This window comes from Diorhabda carinulata, chromosome 5 (genome assembly GCF_026250575.1).
Source record: "Diorhabda carinulata isolate Delta chromosome 5, icDioCari1.1, whole genome shotgun sequence".
Taxonomy (NCBI): domain Eukaryota; kingdom Metazoa; phylum Arthropoda; class Insecta; order Coleoptera; family Chrysomelidae; genus Diorhabda; species Diorhabda carinulata.
Genome location: NC_079464.1, coordinates 31040973 through 31064635, shown reverse-complemented (window position 1 = coordinate 31064635; position 23663 = coordinate 31040973). Strand labels below are relative to the sequence as shown.

The 23663-nt window shown below is 30.8% G+C and overlaps 2 protein-coding genes across 2 annotated transcripts; both read right to left on the bottom strand.

The window, feature by feature from the left end:
• Positions 1 to 507: 507 nt before the first annotated feature.
• LOC130894612 (BTB/POZ domain-containing protein 9) lies at positions 508 to 11840 on the bottom strand. Its single transcript, XM_057801538.1, has 8 exons — positions 11018 to 11840; positions 10830 to 10965; positions 10517 to 10773; positions 10203 to 10464; positions 9928 to 10147; positions 3443 to 3834; positions 3165 to 3379; positions 508 to 1001 (listed from the first exon to the last, which is right to left on the bottom strand). Exons 1-8 carry the CDS (start codon positions 11195 to 11197, stop codon positions 822 to 824), a joined length of 1842 nt encoding a protein of 613 aa, XP_057657521.1. The 5' UTR covers positions 11198 to 11840; the 3' UTR covers positions 508 to 821.
• Positions 11841 to 13689: 1849 nt separating this feature from the next.
• Positions 13690 to 23338, bottom strand: LOC130894614 (ribosomal protein S6 kinase beta-2). Its single transcript, XM_057801540.1, has 10 exons — positions 23207 to 23338; positions 21837 to 22970; positions 21548 to 21588; positions 20141 to 20399; positions 19932 to 20065; positions 19676 to 19867; positions 19533 to 19623; positions 18857 to 19105; positions 16759 to 16866; positions 13690 to 16703 (listed from the first exon to the last, which is right to left on the bottom strand). The coding sequence occupies exons 2-10, from the start codon at positions 21918 to 21920 to the stop codon at positions 16356 to 16358; spliced, it is 1506 nt and encodes a 501-aa protein (XP_057657523.1). The 5' UTR covers positions 21921 to 22970; positions 23207 to 23338; the 3' UTR covers positions 13690 to 16355.
• Positions 23339 to 23663: the final 325 nt, after the last annotated feature.

The following is a 23663-nucleotide window of genomic DNA, read 5'->3' as shown; positions in this document are numbered from 1 at the left end:
TTTAATGTTTTCATCCATAAACATTGTCATATTAATTGATTGTCAGGGTAGAACTCGCCCATTTAGGTCGAATTGAAGATTGAATATTTTCATCTATAAAAATTGTCAAATTATTTGATATTGTCAGGGTAGAACTCGCCCAATTAGGTCGAATTGAAGATTAAATATTTTTGTCTATAAAAATTGTCATAATAATTGATTTTGCCAGGCTGGGACTTGCCCATTTGGATTAAATGTTTTCATCTATAAAAATTGTCATATTATTTGATTTTGTCAGGGTAGAACTCGCTCATCTAGGTCAAATTAAAGATTAAATGTTTTTATCTATAAAAATTGTCATAATAATTGATTTTGCCAGGCTGGGACTTGCCCATTTGGATTGAATTGAAGATTAAATGTTTTCGTTTACAAAAATTGTATTAAAAAATACGATTTTCCAAACATATGATAAAATCGAGCCCGCTATTTCGAATTTTCAGGTAATAGGCAATATAAATAAAACAAAAATCAAAATAAAAATGATCTTTATTACAAAAAAGAAAATTTCAAACAATAAAAATGTAACGAACGAGGGAAAGTCACGAAAAATAAATCACAGGTCATTATAATTCTGTGGTAACTAGCAAATAATTTAATATTTTTCACCCGTTATGTCGTTATAAATTGCAGAAACGTCGGGTTTCCACTAGACCGTTCAAAACAAGAAAAACTTCGATACCCAAAAAACGCTAGACAGAAATTCATTCGATTAAATCGAACGGTGAGAAACCCACATAAACATTCCCCTAATGAGACCGAGAAACTTTCCGTCGATCAGTTTTTTATTGCAAAACATTATCGATGTCGTTTGGTTGCATTTCTTCGGCCTCGGTCGCGGTTTCAGTCGGTTGATTGTTGTCTTGTTCGGCAACGGATTCGTTTTGATGATTTTGCTTTACGGTTACAATCGGAGATTCGATTTCTTCCATTGACGGACATTCGAAATGTACGCAATGAAATACCTGGAAATAGTATCGGAATTGTTCACGCTGACGGAGATATTGGTGTTTTAAGAAACTTTAGTTGGATTCACAAATGTGCTTTATCGTTAAAAAACTAGAAATAATTTGAGCGATTTACTTATAAATCAAAAATTTCAATGGTCGAATATTATTTTTCTAGTTTTTCGGAGATTTTTTTGGTTATGTTGCTTTTTTTTCTTGGCATTGAAGATTAAATGTTTTTATCTATAAAAATTGTCATAATAATGAATTTTGTCAGGGCAGAACTCGCCCAATTAGGTCGAATTGAAGATTAAATGTTTTTATCTATGAAAATTGTCATAATAATGAATTTTGTCAGGGCAGAACTCGCCCAATTAGGACGAATTAAAGATTAAATGTTTTTATCTATGAAAATTGTCATAATAATGGATTTTGTCAGGGCAGAACTCGCCTAATTAGGACGAATTGAAGATTAAATGTTTTTATCTATGAAAATTGTCATAATAATGAATTTTGTCAGGGCAGAACTCGCCCATTTAGGTCAAATTGAAGATTAAATGTTTTTATCTATGAAAATTGTCATAATAATGAATTTTGTCAGGGCAGAACTCGCCTAATTAGGACGAATTAAAGATTAAATGTTTTTATCTATGAAAATTGTCATAATAATGAATTTTGTCAGGGCAGAACTCGCCCATTTAGGTCAAATTGAAGATTAAATGTTTTTATCTATGAAAATTGTCATAATAATGAATTTTGTCAGGGCAGAACTCGCCCATTTAGGTCAAATTGAAGATTAAATGTTTTTATCTATGAAAATTGTCATAATAATGAATTTTGTCAGGGCAGAACTCGCCCAATTAGGTCGAATTGAAGATTAAATGTTTTTATCTATGAAAATTGTCATAATAATGAATTTTGTCAGGGCAGAACTCGCCCAATTAGGACGAATTAAAGATTAAATGTTTTTATCTATGAAAATTGTCATAATAATGGATTTTGTCAGGGCAGAACTCGCCTAATTAGGACGAATTGAAGATTAAATGTTTTTATCTATGAAAATTGTCATAATAATGAATTTTGTCAGGGCAGAACTCGCCCATTTAGGTCAAATTGAAGATTAAATGTTTTTATCTATGAAAATTGTCATAATAATGAATTTTGTCAGGGCAGAACTCGCCTAATTAGGACGAATTAAAGATTAAATGTTTTTATCTATGAAAATTGTCATAATAATGAATTTTGTCAGGGCAGAACTCGCCCATTTAGGTCAAATTGAAGATTAAATGTTTTTATCTATGAAAATTGTCATAATAATGAATTTTGTCAGGGCAGAACTCGCCCATTTAGGTCAAATTGAAGATTAAATGTTTTTATCTATGAAAATTGTCATAATAATGAATTTTGTCAGGGCAGAACTCGCCCAATTAGGTCGAATTGAAGATTAAATGTTTTCATCTATAAAAATTGTCATAATAATGAATTTTGTCAGGGCAGAACTCGCCCATTTAGGTCGAATTAAAGATTAAATGTTTTTATCTATGAAAATTGTCATAATAATGAATTTTGTCAGGGCAGAACTCGCCCAATTAGGTCGAATTGAAGATTAAATGTTTTCGTTTATAAAGATCGTCATAATAATTGACTTTTTCAGGGTAGAACTCGCCCTTTAGGATCCAGTTTTCGTTCATTTTCGTTTTTTTCTTGTTATTTCTACTTTTTCTAGTTGCGATTGAGTTTAATTTCTTCCACCGTCTGCGATCTTTTCGTTTTTATTCACCCTGTCCCCCCAAATTTCCTTATTAGCTCATACAAACTCATCTCTTTCTTGTTTATTTTTCTTGTTATCGCTTTTTCTTTCGTTCCATTCTCTTCGATTATCATTTTTTCTTCTCTTTTCGCCGATTTATTTTCCATTTTTTTTTCTTAAATTTCCTCTTCATCATTCAAAAATTTTCCACGTCCGTCTTCTCCTTCTCCTCCATTCGAAACGCGGTTTTTTCCATAAAAATAATCTTTCGACTCAAAAAATAAAAACAAATAACAAACCCGACGTATTTAAACACTATAAGGAGGTCGAATAAATCAGTTCGAACGTTTTTTCGATAAAAATATGTCGACGCACTAGATAAACGTGAAAATATTCGTTTTTTTTTTTTTTCGTTTTTGAAATATTTTTACCTCGTTAGCCGTATTGTGCGTCCCGACGATCCTGACGAACACCACAGGCCTCGGCGGGAAACGTACAACTTGCCAAGATTTGCAATTCTCCCTCGTATTATCGACGACCACCTCCCATTCCCAAAAATTTATCGACGATTCTATGTAATAACTGTAACTCCTATCGTCGCAATCCCATAACAGCAACCTCAAGCTCGATATGATGTAAGGTTGACCTATTTAACACAAAAAATAAAATAAAAACACCCTTAGAGGTTAAAATCCGCCGGTGCGATTACCTAATTGGACGAGGATGGCCCCGGATCCCAATTGGTGGCAAGTGTAACCCGAATCCCAATCGTATCTTTTGGTGTCGCCGTTCAAAAGCGTGTTGCGCGATCGACTGACGCCCTCGATGACGACGGCGCTTTTGTCTAACGTGGCAACGTTGTAATTCGGACAGATGACGTCGTTCACCATTTTGGGAAGTTGCGATCGGCACATGGCTTCCAACGACACCAAATGGAATACTTTGTTGACGGTGTTGTGCGTACCGACTACTCTGATGTATTGTACGACTCTGTTTTCGAAATATAAATATTGCCAAGAACGGCAACTGTATTGGCTGTAGTCGATGACGCGCACCCAATCTTTCTGTTCCATCGATACTTCGATGTAGTACGAGTAGGATCTGGAAGTTTGCGATACACACTTGAATTTACCAAAATTCTGTGACCTACTGTTAGAAATACTGTAATTTCAGTTAAAATTATTGTCTCACACTGTATATTATTGAAATTTAGTGAGTTAATGGTACGAAAACTGTGATTTTAGTCTAAATTATTGTCTCACACTGTATATTATTGAAATTTAGTGAGTTAATGGTACGAAAACTGTGATTTTAGTCTAAATTATTGTCTCACACTGTATATTATCAAAATTTAGTGAGTTAATGCTACAAAAACTGTGATTTTAGTCTAAATTATTGTCTCACACTGTATATTATCAAAATTTAGTGAGTTAATGGTACGAAAACTGTGATTTTAGTCTAAATTATTGTCTCACACTGTATAATATCAAAATTTAGTGAGTTAATGGTACGAAATCTGTGATTTTAGTCTAAATTATTGTCTCACACTGTATATTATCAAAATTTAGTGAGTTAATGCTACAAAAACTGTGATTTTAGTCTAAATTATTGTCTCACACTGTATATTATTGAAATTTAGTGAGTTAATGGTACAAAAACTATGATTTTAGTCTAAATTATTGTCTCACACTGTATATTATCAAAATTTAGTGAGTTAATGGTACGAAAACTGTAATTTTAGTAGAAATTAATGTCTCACACTGTATATTATTGAAATTTAGTGAGTTAATGGTACGAAAACTGTAATTTTAGTAGAAATTAATGTCTCACACTGTATATTATTGAAATTTAGTGAGTTAATGGTACGAAAACTGTGATTTTAGTAGAAATTAATGTCTCACACTGTATATTATTGAAATTTGGTGAGTTAATGGTACGAAAACTGTGATTTTAGTCTAAATTATTGTCTCACACTGTATATTATTGAAATTTAGTGAGTTAATGGTACGAAAACTGTGATTTTAGTCTAAATTATTGTCTCACACTGTATATTATCAAAATTTAGTGAGTTAATGCTACAAAAACTGTGATTTTAGTCTAAATTATTGTCTCACACTGTATATTATCAAAATTTAGTGAGTTAATGGTACGAAAACTGTGATTTTAGTCTAAATTATTGTCTCACACTGTATAATATCAAAATTTAGTGAGTTAATGGTACGAAATCTGTGATTTTAGTCTAAATTATTGTCTCACACTGTATATTATCAAAATTTAGTGAGTTAATGCTACAAAAACTGTGATTTTAGTCTAAATTATTGTCTCACACTGTATATTATTGAAATTTAGTGAGTTAATGGTACAAAAACTATGATTTTAGTCTAAATTATTGTCTCACACTGTATATTATCAAAATTTAGTGAGTTAATGGTACGAAAACTGTAATTTTAGTAGAAATTAATGTCTCACACTGTATATTATTGAAATTTAGTGAGTTAATGGTACGAAAACTGTAATTTTAGTAGAAATTAATGTCTCACACTGTATATTATTGAAATTTAGTGAGTTAATGGTACGAAAACTGTGATTTAGTAGAAATTAATGTCTCACACTGTATATTATTGAAATTTGGTGAGTTAATGGTACGAAAACTGTGATTTTAGTCTAAATTATTGTCTCACACTGTATATTATTGAAATTTGGTGAGTTAATGCTACAAAAACTGTGATTTTAGTCTAAATTATTGTCTCACACTGTATATTATCAAAATTTAGTGAGTTAATGGTACGAAAACTGTGATTTTAGTCTAAATTATTGTCTCACACTGTATATTATTGAAATTTGGTGAGTTAATGCTACAAAAACTGTGATTTTAGTCTAAATTATTGTCTCACACTGTATATTATTGAAATTTAGTGAGTTAATGGTACGAAAACTGTGATTTTAGTCTAAATTATTGTCTCACACTATATATTATTGAAATTTGGTGAGTTAATGCTACAAAAACTGTGATTTTAGTCTAAATTATTGTCTCACACTGTATATTATCAAAATTTAGTGAGTTAATGGTACGAAAACTGTGATTTTAGTCTAAATTATTGTCTCACACTGTATATTATCAAAATTTAGTGAGTTAATGCTACAAAGACTGTAATTTTAGTAGAAATTAATGTCTCACACTGTATATTATTGAAATTTAGTGAGTTAATGGTACGAAAACTGTGATTTTAGTCTAAATTATTGTCTCACACTGTATATTATTGAAATTTGGTGAGTTAATGCTACAAAAACTGTGATTTTAGTCTAAATTATTGTCTCACACTGTATATTATTGAAATTTAGTGAGTTAATGGTACAAAAACTATGATTTTAGTCTAAATTATTGTCTCACACTGTATATTATCAAAATTTAGTGAGTTAATGGTACGAAAACTGTAATTTTAGTAGAAATTAATGTCTCACACTGTATATTATTGAAATTTAGTGAGTTAATGGTACGAAAACTGTAATTTAGTAGAAATTAATGTCTCACACTGTATATTATTGAAATTTAGTGAGTTAATGGTACGAAAACTGTGATTTTAGTAGAAATTAATGTCTCACACTGTATATTATTGAAATTTGGTGAGTTAATGGTACGAAAACTGTGATTTTAGTCTAAATTATTGTCTCACACTGTATATTATTGAAATTTGGTGAGTTAATGCTACAAAAACTGTGATTTTAGTCTAAATTATTGTCTCACACTGTATATTATCAAAATTTAGTGAGTTAATGGTACGAAAACTGTGATTTTAGTCTAAATTATTGTCTCACACTGTATATTATTGAAATTGGTGAGTTAATGCTACAAAAACTGTGATTTTAGTCTAAATTATTGTCTCACACTGTATATTATTGAAATTTAGTGAGTTAATGGTACGAAAACTGTGATTTTAGTCTAAATTATTGTCTCACACTATATATTATTGAAATTTGGTGAGTTAATGCTACAAAAACTGTGATTTTAGTCTAAATTATTGTCTCACACTGTATATTATCAAAATTTAGTGAGTTAATGGTACGAAAACTGTGATTTTAGTCTAAATTATTGTCTCACACTGTATATTATCAAAATTTAGTGAGTTAATGCTACAAAGACTGTAATTTTAGTAGAAATTAATGTCTCACACTGTATATTATTGAAATTTAGTGAGTTAATGGTACGAAAACTGTGATTTTAGTCTAAATTATTGTCTCACACTGTATATTATTGAAATTTGGTGAGTTAATGCTACAAAAAACTGTGATTTTAGTCTAAATTATTGTCTCACACTGTATATTATCAAAATTTAGTGAGTTAATGCTACAAAAACTGTGATTTTAGTCTAAATTATTGTCTCACACTGTATATTATCAAAATTTAGTGAGTTAATGGTACGAAAACTGTGATTTTAGTCTAAATTATTGTCTCACACTGTATAATATCAAAATTTAGTGAGTTAATGGTACGAAAACTGTGATTTTAGTCTAAATTATTGTCTCACACTGTATAATATCAAAATTTAGTGAGTTAATGGTACGAAATCTGTGATTTTAGTCTAAATTATTGTCTCACACTGTATATTATCAAAATTTAGTGAGTTAATGCTACAAAGACTGTAATTTTAGTAGAAATTAATGTCTCACACTGTATATTATTGAAATTTAGTGAGTTAATGGTACGAAAACTGTGATTTTAGTCTAAATTATTGTCTCACACTGTATATTATTGAAATTTGGTGAGTTAATGGTACGAAATCTGTGATTTTAGTCTAAATTATTGTCTCACACTGTATATTATCAAAATTTAGTGAGTTAATGCTACAAAAACTGTGATTTTAGTCTAAATTATTGTCTCACACTGTATATTATTGAAATTTAGTGAGTTAATGGTACAAAAACTATGATTTTAGTCTAAATTATTGTCTCACACTGTATATTATCAAAATTTAGTGAGTTAATGGTACGAAAACTGTAATTTTAGTAGAAATTAATGTCTCACACTGTATATTATTGAAATTTAGTGAGTTAATGGTACGAAAACTGTGATTTTAGTAGAAATTAATGTCTCACACTGTATATTATTGAAATTTGGTGAGTTAATGGTACGAAATCTGTGATTTTAGTCTAAATTATTGTCTCACACTGTATAATATCAAAATTTAGTGAGTTAATGGTACGAAAACTGTGATTTTAGTCTAAATTATTGTCTCACACTGTATATTATTGAAATTTGGTGAGTTAATGGTACGAAATCTGTGATTTTAGTCTAAATTATTGTCTCACACTGTATATTATCAAAATTTAGTGAGTTAATGCTACAAAAACTGTGATTTTAGTCTAAATTATTGTCTCACACTGTATATTATTGAAATTTAGTGAGTTAATGGTACAAAAACTATGATTTTAGTCTAAATTATTGTCTCACACTGTATATTATCAAAATTTAGTGAGTTAATGGTATGAAAACTGTAATTTTAGTAGAAATTAATGTCTCACACTGTATATTATTGAAATTTAGTGAGTTAATGGTACGAAAACTGTGATTTTAGTAGAAATTAATGTCTCACACTGTATATTATTGAAATTTGGTGAGTTAATGGTACGAAATCTGTGATTTTAGTCTAAATTATTGTCTCACACTGTATATTATCAAAATTTAGTGAGTTAATGCTACAAAAACTGTGATTTTAGTCTAAATTATTGTCTCACACTGTATATTATTGAAATTTAGTGAGTTAATGGTACAAAAACTATGATTTTAGTCTAAATTATTGTCTCACACTGTATATTATCAAAATTTAGTGAGTTAATGGTATGAAAACTGTAATTTTAGTAGAAATTAATGTCTCACACTGTATATTATTGAAATTTAGTGAGTTAATGGTACGAAAACTGTGATTTTAGTAGAAATTAATGTCTCACACTGTATATTATTGAAATTTGGTGAGTTAATGGTACGAAATCTGTGATTTTAGTCTAAATTATTGTCTCACACTGTATATTATCAAAATTTAGTGAGTTAATGCTACAAAAACTGTGATTTTAGTCTAAATTATTGTCTCACACTGTATATTATTGAAATTTAGTGAGTTAATGGTACAAAAACTATGATTTTAGTCTAAATTATTGTCTCACACTGTATATTATCAAAATTTAGTGAGTTAATGGTACGAAAACTGTAATTTTAGTAGAAATTAATGTCTCACACTGTATATTATTGAAATTTAGTGAGTTAATGGTACGAAAACTGTGATTTTAGTAGAAATTAATGTCTCACACTGTATATTATCAAAATTTAGTGAGTTAATGCTACAAAGACTGTAATTTTAGTAGAAATTAATGTCTCACACTGTATATTATTGAAATTTAGTGAGTTAATTGTACGAAAACTGTGATTTTAGTCTAAATTATTGTCTCACACTGTATATTATGATGAAAAATAGTGACTTGCAGCAATAATTTCTAATCTCACCTTGTATTTTATTGAAATTCGGTGATTTACTGATACAAATGCTGTATTTTCAGTAGAAATTAATGTCTCACACTGTATATTATTGGAATTTAATGAATTAATGATACAAATGCTGTAATTTTAGTCTAAATTATTGTCTCACACTGTATATTATATACATTTGGCAAATTAATTGATGAAAATTGTAACTTACAACAAAATTGTCATGCCACACTGTATATTATTAAAATTTGGTGAATTAATTGTAAAAAATCTGTGATATTAGTCGAAATTTTTGTCTCACACTGTATATTATATACATTTGGCAAATGTTCGCCCCACACTGTATAATTTAGTGAGTTGATGGTGTATAAAAAGTGTGATTTTAATCAAAATTGTTGTCTCTCTCTGTATATTATTGATATTTGGTGAGTTAATGATATAAAAGCTGTAATATTAGTCGAAATTTTTGTCTCACACTATATATTATATACATTTGGCAAGTTAAATTATAAAAAAATTGTCTTTCAATCAAAAATGTTAATCCCACACTGTATGTTATTGAAATTGTATGTTTTACTTGTAAAAAAGTCGAAATTTCAGTCGAAATTGTTGTATCATACTTTATATTATTGATATTTGGTGAGTTGATGATATAAAAGCTGTAATATTAGTAGAAATTCTCAAAGTAATTGAAAAAACAAAATAATTTCCCTTACCTTACATCTCTATCCCACAATAACATTCTTATATGGTTAATAATCGAAGGTTGCCCTAATTTGACGATAATTCCATGATCCCCGGGTCCGTTTATCCCATGCCTTGTATATCCTTTTTCCATATCGTAAGAATAATAATCCCCATCCAATAAATATTCCATGAGTTCTCCAGAAACAACTTTCGAACCGAACCTTGGCGAAGCCACATTTTCATCCAAAACTAAAAAGAAATTCACCCTCATAACCAAAGATTTCCATAATGAGGAGAAACTCACTCAATTGACCTCTGTGGGGCAAACTGCTAAGTCTGATATTAGTTCTTTCGGCTATAGCATCTAGTAAAGCATCAGGTTTCACTAGCCCCGCAGGCCTCACAACAGAAAGTAAATCCGCAACGCTCATCAAAGGTAATCTAACACATTTCATAACCAAATCGTTTTTATCTTCGTTAACTTTACACCAAGAGCAAACTCCTCTGAATATATCAACTTCTGGTGCAAAAAACGAATGTCGTTGTAGGAGTTTTACCAGAGAAGTCTAAAATAATCAATTGTTATAACGCTCCGTATATAAAGAAATATTATTGTACCTGTGAAAGTTGGACAAATGTCTCGTGCGTTAATATTTCAGATGCGTGTCTGTCCAAAAAACCATGACAAACCAAAACTAATTTTTCTAAACTATATAAGTGAGCGGTATCCAAAATAGCACAAACGTTATTTAACGCTAATAATTGTTTTAATATCTCAGAAATGGCAGTTTCTAACTCCTGAAAACCGTATTGATGGGCCAAGCCCAGTGTGTCGAGTATAACATCTTCTTTTAACGTTGTTAGAAACATATGACCTAAATTAATATCATTAAAAATTTATTATACAAATAAATAGAAAAAACAATCTAACCTGTATAGATATATTTCAACAGTACTTTGAAAGCTTTTAAAGGAGCGTCAGGTAACACAATTTCGTTTTGCGATGTTTCTTTAAGCCCTCCATACAAAAGAGCCCGAAAATAATCGCTTCTAGCAGCTAATATAACCTTTAAAAATAACAATAAAAATTTATATAAACTTATATATTTAAATACTTACTTTATGTGCATTTAATTTATGACCCTCGACTATTAATACGACATCAGAATGTTCTTGATTTAAACATAAGGCTGCTAAATGTTCAGACAGTTGCGATACATGTTCAATATCATTTGGTCGAACATTAGAAGAACTCTTTGAACTTGGACTTTGTAAATATTGGTGGCTTCCACTACTCATTTTCAAAACAAAGAATATTTCTTATGTAAACAGTATCGTCGTGCTATAAATTTAGATTTTACAGCAGTGGTTCTTCAATGCATTAAAACGTCAACAACTCCACGTAAAATATACATTTTCACACTACATTTAAACGTTTAATAAACTTTTATATTTCACAAAAATATTTGACCCGACTTCTACTTTTGGTTACTGAAAACTGATTGTTGATGATGACGGTTGTGTCTTGTGTCACAGATGGCGTGAAATAATTTAAAAAAAAAACCAATCACTTTTTTATTTATATTGAAAACTGCTGTCAATAAAGTAGATTTTGCGTTATAAATATTTTGGCTACTTGTTTCTATTGAATAATTTGAATTGCACACTATTATTGTCTGTTGTCAAAATTTCAAAGGTCAACTCGACTATATTTACTTTGGATAATATATACGATTTAACGAAACGAATATTCGTTACTCGATAATTGTCGAACGATTGTACTTATCAAAATTATTACAGGATTTTTTCCTCCTAAACAGAAGTAATTTATATTTTATTTGGTGTGATTATTCAGATTTCTTTGAAATATATTCAATATTAATCCCAACGGAACGCAAATCATAACCAAATTGTTTCAACAGAACTCGACTATGTTGCTTTGCTGTAAAAAAATAAATAAATACACGGGATTTTTTTTGAATATTTATTTATTTCGTATTAGAAGATTTTCGTGACGCTGTTTTTGCTAGTTGTTCCAAAATAAAATGGAAATGAACAAATTTATCGATATCTCGATTCATTTTCGAAATATCGATACATAAACAAACGTTAGTTCTTTCGAATATCTAATTAAACATACAAAAAGGTTTGTATGTAGATTTTTTATAATTTACCCTAATATTCCAATAATATATTAAAAAAAATGGTTGAAGCAAAATGAGTAATTGTAAACAACTTTCATCTCCTCGTGAATATTTACGATTAATATAAAAACGGTTGTTAGGTTAGACGAAGTTTCAGTAAGGGTGATGGGGCGAAAACAAAATATTTTATGTTTTACATCTCTACGTCAGCAAAATTATTAAAAACAGGAAATCTTAAAGTGTGGAATTTTTATTCATAATTTTTTGTTTACAACATTTGTATACAATATACACAATGAATTATTAAGATATTGTCTACAATCCCAAACATGTTTTTTTTCGTCAGCACTATTATCATAAACTAAATTTTGTTTATTGAATCGATTTTTAGAAAAGAATTATTGTATTGTATTTGAGGGGTATACGGGAACAAAAAATGATACAAAGTGTTGATTATTAATTCTCAACCACAACTATAAAATAACAAGTTTTGTAAAATATAACTATACTTCTTCTGATTTATGCACATAAATTAAATCTTCTTTTTCTGTGACCTCAGTTCGTATTAGTTTTTGTCTATCACAGTGACGCTTACGACAAAGCTTCTAATTTAGCAATCTTATGAATTGTCAAAATCAGCTGATTCCTATTTAAAAATACCTGCCTTATTTTTTCCAGTTTTATTGCAAATTTGCATATTAAAGAGTTACTGCTGAAAGAAGTGCGAAATGTCTTCTCGGAAACTTAGCTTGGTCGATTTTTTTCACTCTGCACTGTTTTGGTCAGGAAATGAAATCCAAAACGGATACTTGTGAAAAATTAACAGGATACTGACTAAACTTCTTTTGATCTAATGAAAAGGTATTAACTTGTCCTGAAGCTTTAATGTTTTCCTTGTACCTTTCAGCTGCCACTGGGTTATCACTTTGCAACCTACTCATAAACTTGAACCCAACAATGAAAATTAATGTTCAAAAAAAGTGTAAAAATACTCAGTTTCAGCTGTTTTAGTTTCACTGAAACTGATCTAAAAAGTATTTAGGTAGTTTTCTTAGCATCATGAAATAAGAAAAAAAAAACATATAAAACAACTTTTATTACCTGAAAAACTAAAAGCTAACACGAGTATATACGAGAAAATCAATTGTTTACCCCACGGCCGCTAGATTGACGTAAATCAGCTGTTTCCTTAGATTCCCTAATAGAAAACTGTCAAACTTCAAAATTGCGTATTCTGTAGTCTTTACCCTGCTCTGTGCTGCAACTATAGAGATATTATCGTATTATATTTGTAGCTGTAACCATAGACAAATACTAGATTGAGCTTTCAATAAAATTCATGTACCAATAGATTCAGACTGTTTATAAAATCGATACAACTTTTCAATAAAGAAATTATATATAGTGTATGCTGATATTATTATAATATGTCTATGGTTCTATCTGATCTAAATGTGATATCTCTATGGTTGTAGCCAATATGGTTTCAGCTGATGGCGAATGAAGTATTCGATTGACAGCGAAGACTTAGCGGGAAAATTCAAATAATTCAGTTAAATTTCTATATATTTCAATATTTAAAATACTTTTATCAATAAAAACATTTTTTAATTGTTATTGTTGATTGGTTCGGAATAAAAAGACACATTATTACATAATAAATTGTTTTATTTGTAATCATATATATGTCGCATCAAAATGAGAACATAAATTAACACGTTGATGGACATTTAATGCTACAGAGTAATAATACAAAATTATTTCTAACTTAACTATGACTGCAATAGCAGTAATATGAGAAGTGTTCATGAATGGATAGTCTGCCATAGCAGTAACGTGATTCAATTCTAAAACTCAAACAATAAACGAAATCTGTTACTTCCACATGACGATTTAATCATTCAATTTCAAAAAATACAAATTTTCAAAAAACGACTACTAATATATCGGTTTTGAGTTTTACGGGGGATGACGTACATTTAGGCAAATGTGGCAACATGATATCGAGTCACAAATTGGTGCCATAAACTTCTTGGGAAATATTTTCTCTAGATGTGTTGAGGTTATGTGTGAAAATCGACGAATAATTAATTCGTCATACGTCAAAAATCTCCTTTTAACTTCTGTCATTTGTCTCCTGTCAATATCATTTTACTTTTGACAGACTAAAATTGAAAGTGAGAGAATTTTGTGTGCTACTTTTGTATGGAAACCAACCATTACTAAATTCTAGAACCATGTACTATCAATTTAAGTGGTGAATTGAATTTGTTGTTGGTTGGGAAAGCTGTGGGGAAAGCAATTTGGTGCCAGAGTGTTTGGCATTGTTCAATTGGAATATAGATGAAATTTTAAACAGTTTTGAAGCCGTATATCCACCAAAACACCCCAGAGAACAAGAAGCAGTTAAAACATTTGTTTTTTAGAGTGAATCAACCCCAAAGTGAGATTTTTGTTAAAGCCACTGTGTTTTATGGGACCCACACGGTATTATCCACTTTCACAAATGTACCATAAACAATTTTGAACATTATTTCAATGTATTGAATCGGTTCAATGAGAATTTGAATTTCCATTTCGCAATTTGAAATTTGGTACCGATAATACATATTTAGATACCTTCGAAGAAAAATCTTTGGTTTAAATGCTTATAGACTTATCCAACTCCCCTCGTACGATAATTTTCCAATTTGGGGAAACTTTTTCGCGTTTTATTTGATTTTTAATAATGGAAGACTTATTGATGATTTGAAAATTTTGATAAAGTGTTTTTTAGGCAATCTGAACCTGATAATTTGAAATTACTGCTACGGCAATAGTTTTCGGGATTATAAACATACAAATTTCCTGCTAAGGCAACTAAAATACGATAAAAATCTACCCCCAGATTATGAAAATATCAATAAGTAAATCAAACACGTCCGTCAACGTGGTAAAATTACAAAAAAATGTTTTCACGACATAAACAATTTTTTTTTCAATAATTATATATATATAAATGGTTAAAATATGTTAATAAATATCTTTCAAATAACTTAAAACGACGTCCCGATGAGTAGCTCAAACGAAAAGAAAAAAAATGCCTTCCCAAAAAAGTAATGAAATTTTTTTCAAGCGTTCAAGTAAAAAAATATAAATAGGAAATTAAATATTTCTGGTAACAGATTAACAAAACGGATATTTGCAGCGGCGGTGTCAAATTTTCAAAAAAGCAATATTTTACCTCGCATTTTATAAACACGGCAACATTATTATAAACGAATACGCGACGTTGCCAAGCTTACAATCGTTTTTATGAAGAGTAGTTCAAATGTACCGAAACCACTCAATCAATAATAAGGGAGAAAGTTTTCGATTTAAACCTGTAAAAACCCACTAGAATAATTTATTTTAAACTTTTTCATCATCTATATATTTTCTGCCAAATTATATATACAGGACGTCCCTTAATAATATATCCACACTGTATAGAATATTCGAAAAAAATATAATTTTATAAACACATGACTATAAACGAATACGCCACGTTGCCAAGCTTATAATCGTTTTTATGAAGAGTAGTTCAAATGTACCGAAAGCATTAAATCAATGATAAATGAGAAAGTTTTCGATATAAACTTGGAAAAAGCGACTAGAGTAATTAATTTTTGATTTTTTTATTATCTATCTATTCTCTGTCAATTTATATGTACAGGACGTTCCATAATAACGATTCATGTATTATATACACATGGCAACATGACTATTGGTATTGCCGAGCTTATTTCTATTATATGAAGAAGAGTAGTTCAAATGTACCAATGATAAACAAGAAATTATTCGATTCAAAGTTGTAAAAAGCCCCTAAAATGAAAATTCCCTCAAGAAATTATTATATATATTTAAATATTTTCTCTTATCTATATATACAGGGTGTTCGAGACTAATATATCAAAGTTATACCTCTCAAACCAAAACAAATATTCGTACAGGAGATATAGCTCTGATAAATAAGTCTGGGACACGCTGTATATACAAAAAATGTTTAAAAATAAAACACAAATTGTTATTTTCACCTGTCAATGTCATTAACCGGCCCTACTAGATAAAACATGATCAACAACAATTATTTCTAATAATAAACTTACATTGCCAACATATGACATTGACAAATGACAACAGTCACTGAATTTAGATCACAAATTGAGATAAAATACGAGAAGTTTTGACACCTCCGGCCAAAATAATATTAAAAAAAAAACAATTGAACTAAAAAAATTCTATATGACTAATTTATATTTAAAAAAAAAAAAAAAAAAGATCTAGCATATATGCTATACATGAGGTAGTCCGGTACTAACTTCCATTAGTTCGTCGGTGCACGTATTCTGTGGTACGTTGAACGCCATCTGGTGTGTAAATTGATTGTGAGCCGCTAGCGGTAAATGCGTATTCATGATTTGATGGTGTCCGTGCATCGGATGCGGCACGTGATTGACTTGTACCGACGACATACCGCCGGAATAACCGCAATTTTGATCGGGGATATGGTGTAATTGTTGATGGTGAGTCGGAGTAAACGCGAAATGCGGTCGGAACGAGCTTTTACGCGGCGAACGGGCCTTTACGATCGTCGGTTTGTAAATTTCTTCCAATACCGATGGAGCTATATACGTAAATCCCTGAAAAACGATATTTTCAAAATTTTTTTTTACACTAATTCATTAAAAACATCACCTGGAAAATTAGATTGGCACTTTCGCTTAAAGTGGACTCGTCCGGCGAATCTACTGGAGTTTGTTTCGTAAATCTCGTATCGAATTGAGATACGTCATCATCACTAGCCTAAAAAATTAAAAATTTCGTTAAATTATACCGTCTAATAGATGTCAGTGATTTGACGTTTTGAAATTGCGCCGTTGCCAGTTATTTTCATCATCAAAATATTGATTTTCAGCACTGGTAACGTTCAACAGATGTCGCTACTACATTTCACTATTTTGACAAGATTTTTTGACAGTTAAATGTCGATTTTAGTTTGACGTTTGGAAATTGCGCTGTTGCCAGTGGTTCTCATGATCACAATCTGGCTTTTCAACACCAGTAAAGTTCAACAGATGTCGCTACTACATTTCACTATTTTGACAAGATTTTTTGACAGTTAAATGTCGATTTTAGTTTGACGTTTGGAAATTGCGCTGTTGCCAGTGGTTCTCATGATCACAATCTGGCTTTTCAACACCAGTAAAGTTCAACAGATGTCGCTACTGAACGTCACTAACTTGATTGATGTCGGTAGTAGTTTGACGTTTGGAAATTGCGCTGTTGCCAGTGATTTTCATCATCAAAATATTGATTTTCAACACTGGTAACGTTCAACAGATGTCGCTACTACATTTCACTTCTTTGACAGGATTTTTTGACAGTTAAATGTCGATTTTAGTTTGACGTTTGGAAATTGCGCTGTTGCCAGTGGTTCTCATGATCACAATCTGGCTTTTCAACACCAGTAAAGTTCAACAGATGTCGCTACTGAACGTCACTAACTTGATTGATGTCGGTAGTAGTTTGACGTTTGGAAATTGCGCTGTTGCCAGTGATTTTCATCATCAAAATATTGATTTTCAACACTGGTAACGTTCAACAGATGTCGCTACTACATTTCACTTCTTTGACAGGATTTTTTGACAGTTAAATGTCGATTTTAGTTTGACGTTAGGAAATTGCGCTGTTGCCAGTGGTTCTCATGATCGAAATCTGGCTTTTCAACACCAGTAAAGTTCAACAGATGTCGCTACTGAACGTCACTAACTTGATTGATGTCGGTAGTAGTTTGACGTTTGGAAATTGCGCTGTTGCCAGTGATTTTCATCGTCAAAATATTGATTTTCAGCACTGGTAACGTTCAACAGATGTCGCTACTACATTTCACTTCTTTGACAGGATTTTTTGACAGTTAAATGTCGATTTTAGTTTGACGTTAGGAAATTGCGCTGTTGCCAGTGGTTCTCATGATCACAATCTGGCTTTTCAACACCAGTAAAGTTCAACAGATGTCGCTACTGAACGTCACTAACTTGATTGATGTCGGTAGTAGTTTGACGTTTGGAAATTGCGCTGTTGCCAGTGATTTTCATCGTCAAAATATTGATTTTCAGCACTGGTAACGTTCAACAGATGTCGCTACTACATTTCACTTCTTTGACAGGATTTTTTGACAGTTAAATGTCGATTTTAGTTTGACGTTTGGAAATTGCGCTGTTGCCAGTGGTTCTCATGATCACAATCTGGCTTTTCAACACCAGTAAAGTTCAACAGATGTCGCTACTGAACGTCACTAACTTGATTGATGTCGGTAGTAGTTTGACGTTTGGAAATTGCGCTGTTGCCAGTGATTTTCATCGTCAAAATATTGATTTTCAGCACTGGTAACGTTCAACAGATGTCGCTACTACATTTCACTACTTTGACAGGATTTTTTGACAGTTAAATGTCGATTTTAGTTTGACGTTTGGAAATTGCGATGTTGCCAGTGATTCTCATGATCGAAATCTGGCTTTTCAACACCAGTAAAGTTCAACAGATGTCGCTACTGAACGTCACTAACTTGATCCAATGTATTCACCGCTAGATGTCGGTAATAGTTTGACGTTTTGAAATTGCATTGTTGCCAATAGTTTAAATTATTGAAATATACCGTCCTAACGTCAATAGATGACGTCTGTCATTTGTCACAATTATTATAACGTAGATAATACATTTAACGTCATAAAATCGATTAGTACTTGAAGCAATGTTGCCAAATGGAATATATGTTATTTTAATTGTTACTTACGAGGCTCGGTTTAAATGGAGGTTCGTATTTCCTTCTCAACACGTCATCCCAAACGATGTGCTTGAAAAATTGATGACGTTTGACGGCTGCAGCGTCTTCGGGAGCAGCACCCAATCTCGAAGGCACCTGTCTCTTTAGGAGTTTGCGCACCAAATCGCGCGCATCGGCCGTTAAATAAGGTGGTAAGTTTAATTTTCCTTTCAGAATTTTTTCTATTGTCTTTTTACGATTTTCCGCCGTAAAAGGGGGCTGAAATTAAAATCAATTTGATTTTCCCGGTCATACAGGGTTCAATAAAACCAATAGATTCATTACAAACAGAGCAAAAACACCTTTTATTACCCCCGGAGTCTTTGTGTAACACAAAAAAATTTCCAGAGTTTGGAAAAAAGAGGAAAATGGAAGAGAAACACTTTGGCAATGTCTTACGGTACTGGATCACTTCAAAAAGTATTCGGAACCCAGTTAAAGCCTCCCTTACAGGTTATGGCTCCCATCCCGAAGTGGCTATCCTCCTTACTGGTTCATTATACAGATATCGGGGGTTCAACTAAACTCCGGAAGTGAAACTAGTGCTTCATAGAGCATTTCTTTGGTTTTTTTTCTTCCAACCCCCAATTCTACCCACTATAATTGGAAATCCTAGTCGATTTAACAAATAAAATGGATTACTTACTGCACCAGTTAACATATCGTACATGAGAGCACCTAAGGACCACCAATCGACTTCTTTTCCATGACCGTGTCTAGTTAAAATTTCCGGAGCCCTGGAATTCATTCAAATTGTAAGCGGGTTTCCTATCAGACATAATAACTTACATGTATTCGATGGTACCGCAAAATGTATGGGTTAAAATACCCTCGTTGATGTGTTCTTTACAAAGACCGAAATCTGTCAATTTGACGTGACCGAGGGCGTCGAGTAAAATATTTTCAGGCTTTAAATCTCTATAAATAATTCCCTGTCCGTGCAGATGTTCTAAGGCGAGTATAATTTCAGATAAATAAAAGCTAAAAATGAAAAAAAAAAAAAACTGATAGTTTTCGAATGAAAATGAGAAAAAAGTTTATTTACCAAGCAGTGTCTTCTAAAAATATGCCTTCTCTTTCTAGGTGCATGAATAATTCACCACCGCTGAGGTATTCTAGTATTAAGTACAGTTTCCCACCCGTTTGGAAAGCGTATATCAAGTCTACTATAAAAGGATGCTAAAAAAAAACGGAATTTATTATTATTATTTAAAAAAATAATATTGTACCACACTTTTTCGTTTGACGCTTTACCTTAACTTCTTCTAAAATATTTCTTTCCGCTTTTGTATGAGCAGTATCTTTTTGGTTTCTAACAATGGAAGCTTTTCTGAGTACTTTCATGGCAAACACCGTATTGGCATCCTTTCCAGTTAATTTCCTAACCTGGAATACTTTTCCATAGCCGCCTTTTCCTAAAACTTTACGGAGTTCAAAGTCTTGTGGACCAGTCTTCTCTTGACCCTGGTTCACAATTTGCTCAGTAAGATGAACTGTCTCCGTATCATCTGTTCTGAAATAAAAAAAAAAACCACCATGAACATACGTCGTATCAAATTTATAGGAGAGCTCAGCGGAGATGCATCCGGAGGGCCACTGGTGCTTGCCTAATGACATCAAAAGGTTTAATCAAAAGCGCCTGATTAGCTTTTCAAGGACATCATCCTTTGGTAATGTCAAGTGGGGTACGACAGGCCTATCAGAAGGTTTATATCCTTAACGCCCTTCATCAGCCCACAATGCTACTATGAATAATTGTTTTGAAGAGTTAGAAGTCACATGGAGCAACTTATTCCATGGTGGATTGTCCATTTTCTGATATAAGCTCTCGAAATTGTACACTTTTTGCACATATGCATGGTATTTTGAGGTCTAAGGATGATTCTCAGTCTCCTCTTCTTTAAATGACTCATTTTCACTTTTTAATTTCCCATAAAACTTGTAAGCAATCTTCAAAGTCACATCCATAGGTAGATTTTAATATTTCGGAGCTTCACAGAAGCTTTTTTGTCAATTTGAAACAAAATTGTCAATGTGTTGTAGAAGATCCTTCTTACAGTGCAAGCATGATCTTACAAGTGCAGTTATAGTAGCAGACTGACAAGATCGTAGTTATTCAAACTTATCACTCATCACATATTAGTTAAAATAGATGAACAGTACTAGTAAAAAAATCATTCATTGTAGTTTATATCTCCCCTAGTATGTTTGATTTTGATAATTTGGCTTCAACATTTTTTATAAAGGTGATTTTAGGCACTATTTTCGCTTATATTTTTTCAATTACAAATTAATAATTTTAAAAATACAGGAGATAACTCAAAAACTAACTTTTCAATTTAATTAGATACTTAAAAGCAAGTTTAAGAACCCAAACAACCAATTAATTTTATTTTATATTTAATAGAGTTTTAATTGTTTTCAAATTGTGGTAAAATGCTCAATAATGAACATTCAAGCATTATTAATACTATTAAGGTGAATTAAACAATAAATTAATTCATATTTATCTTAAAGTTTATTTATTTCACTTTGCAGATTAGAATATTTGTATTGTAATTGACATTGCACACAATAAACTGTTAATATAAATCCTAAGTAAAAGCCACTGACATTCAAAATATTATTTTAACAATACTTATATATATTATAGGTACTTACTCCACAATTGCATTGATATTTGGATTCTGGTCATATTCATCCTGAAATAACAATGGAATTGTTAAAACGCAAAATAATCGTCGCCAATAAAATTTGAATATTAATAAAGAACATTAACAATGGACTAATTCATATACACAATAAAAGAATTTCGAACGTATGTTACCCCAAATCAGTGCAAATCTAAGGTGTGACATTGAATAGTTAAAATATCTTCCGAGATAACCTTTTTTTCAATAATAAAAGATGATAAAAAATAATTTGAATTTTTAATAATTAGTTCGTTTACCTCTTCAATTTCGATTGCATCGTCTGAATCATCCACTTCTACAGTTTCAACATCAGGCAGTTCTAAATCGAATACACCAGCCATTTTGACATGAAAATTTAATCTTACATCTAGAATTATAGTTTTTGGGCAATGTTTCCTTAAACCGTTCACAACTGTTACGAAATTTCGAGATAACTACAAGTATTTTTAAAAATTTGTGCTAGCACGACACCATAAAATAAGGTTATGTCTAATCAGTGTCACCAACTATCGCGAGTATTAAATATCATAACAATTTTAACCAACTGAGTTCGATAAAATATACTAAAATCCTGTTTTAAAAAAATTATTTATTATTTTATTGATATACAAACTCTTGTTCTTATAAGATGCAAGCACAAATTGATAATGATTAGCTTAATGTATATTATTTTCATATTTATTCCAAGTTTTTGACAATGATTGATGGATGAGAAAGAAATAAACAGTATCGTATTTTGTAGTAAGATTATATTGACACACTATACACATAGTTTTACATTTCATTATAAATATTAGATAAATTAGAAATTAATTTGCGGTAAAAAATTTCTTTGAATTATAAGTTAAAAACAATTGTATAAAACACCTTATATATATGCAACATGGAATTCAATGTAAGTGATGTTGTGGTTGCATACTAGTTAGTTATAATATAAAAATTAGTTAGAAAGGTTGGAATTAATACCAGCAATATTTGACTATATTATTTATTAATCAATTAACAATTAGTTTTGTACAAGTTAACTAAAATAATTGTAGTAATACTTTAAAAATGCTGTGATATTCACAAAATGTTAGATTCCGCCCCCTTCAAACCTTACATATCACAGTTATAGATAATTAAAAAATACAAACGTTATAATGTTTTTAAGCAAGGGTAGGAAATCTATCGTCGTCTCTAATGTAGTTAACAAAATGTCCAACTTGCGGGTTAGCTGCTCTGGCAACTCTGTGATGTTCGCCATCATTTTCGCTAATTTTTAAAATTTTCGCTTCGTTATCGGGTAAATCTACAGAAGGCTTAAGAATTGTAGATTTTTCCTCATCTTTAACGGTTTCCGGTGCTGGAAAACTAACTGCGAGAAAAACAGCAGCCCACAGAAAAACAATCTGGAATATAAACAATCGAATCCTTTATTGTTTCACCTAGTTTTTAGATCAAAAAAATATATTTTTTTGTACAGAAAACACCAGATATACAGGACTAATGGAAAGAGTTTTGATTATGGTAATAAAAATATATTTTAGGTGAATTGCATAATAGGCAACCAGTAAAACGCCTCAACGCGCGAAAATTCTTGAAATACAATATTTGAATAAAGTTAAATGGTTTGAATCTCACTTACCACATGTACCAATCCCATTTTTATAATATTTGTAGTTCTTAGGATAACACTGACAAAATAGAATACTTTTTACAAGAATGCCGAACTTTCCCTATGTTTTATATGATTTCTCTGTATGTCTATAATATTAGCACTATTGCATTTGTTATTGAATAACTTTAATATCAGTGTCAATAATTTTATTGAAATAATGTAACCTCTAATTAGAAAACCCTACAATTGCTTATTTACAAGAAGATTCTTGACGTGGATCAATATATCAATATTTTGTATTAAAATTTACAGAATTCTTAGTTTCTTCAACTATATTTAGTTTACCATGAAGTATGCTACAAGTTTTTAATATAAAATATGACATTGAACCAGTTGTCAATTTCGCTGCAACTTCTGACTTATTATTGTTCAGAAAAGCCAATTGTGAAATCGTGTACATAAATTAACAAATAAAATTTTATAC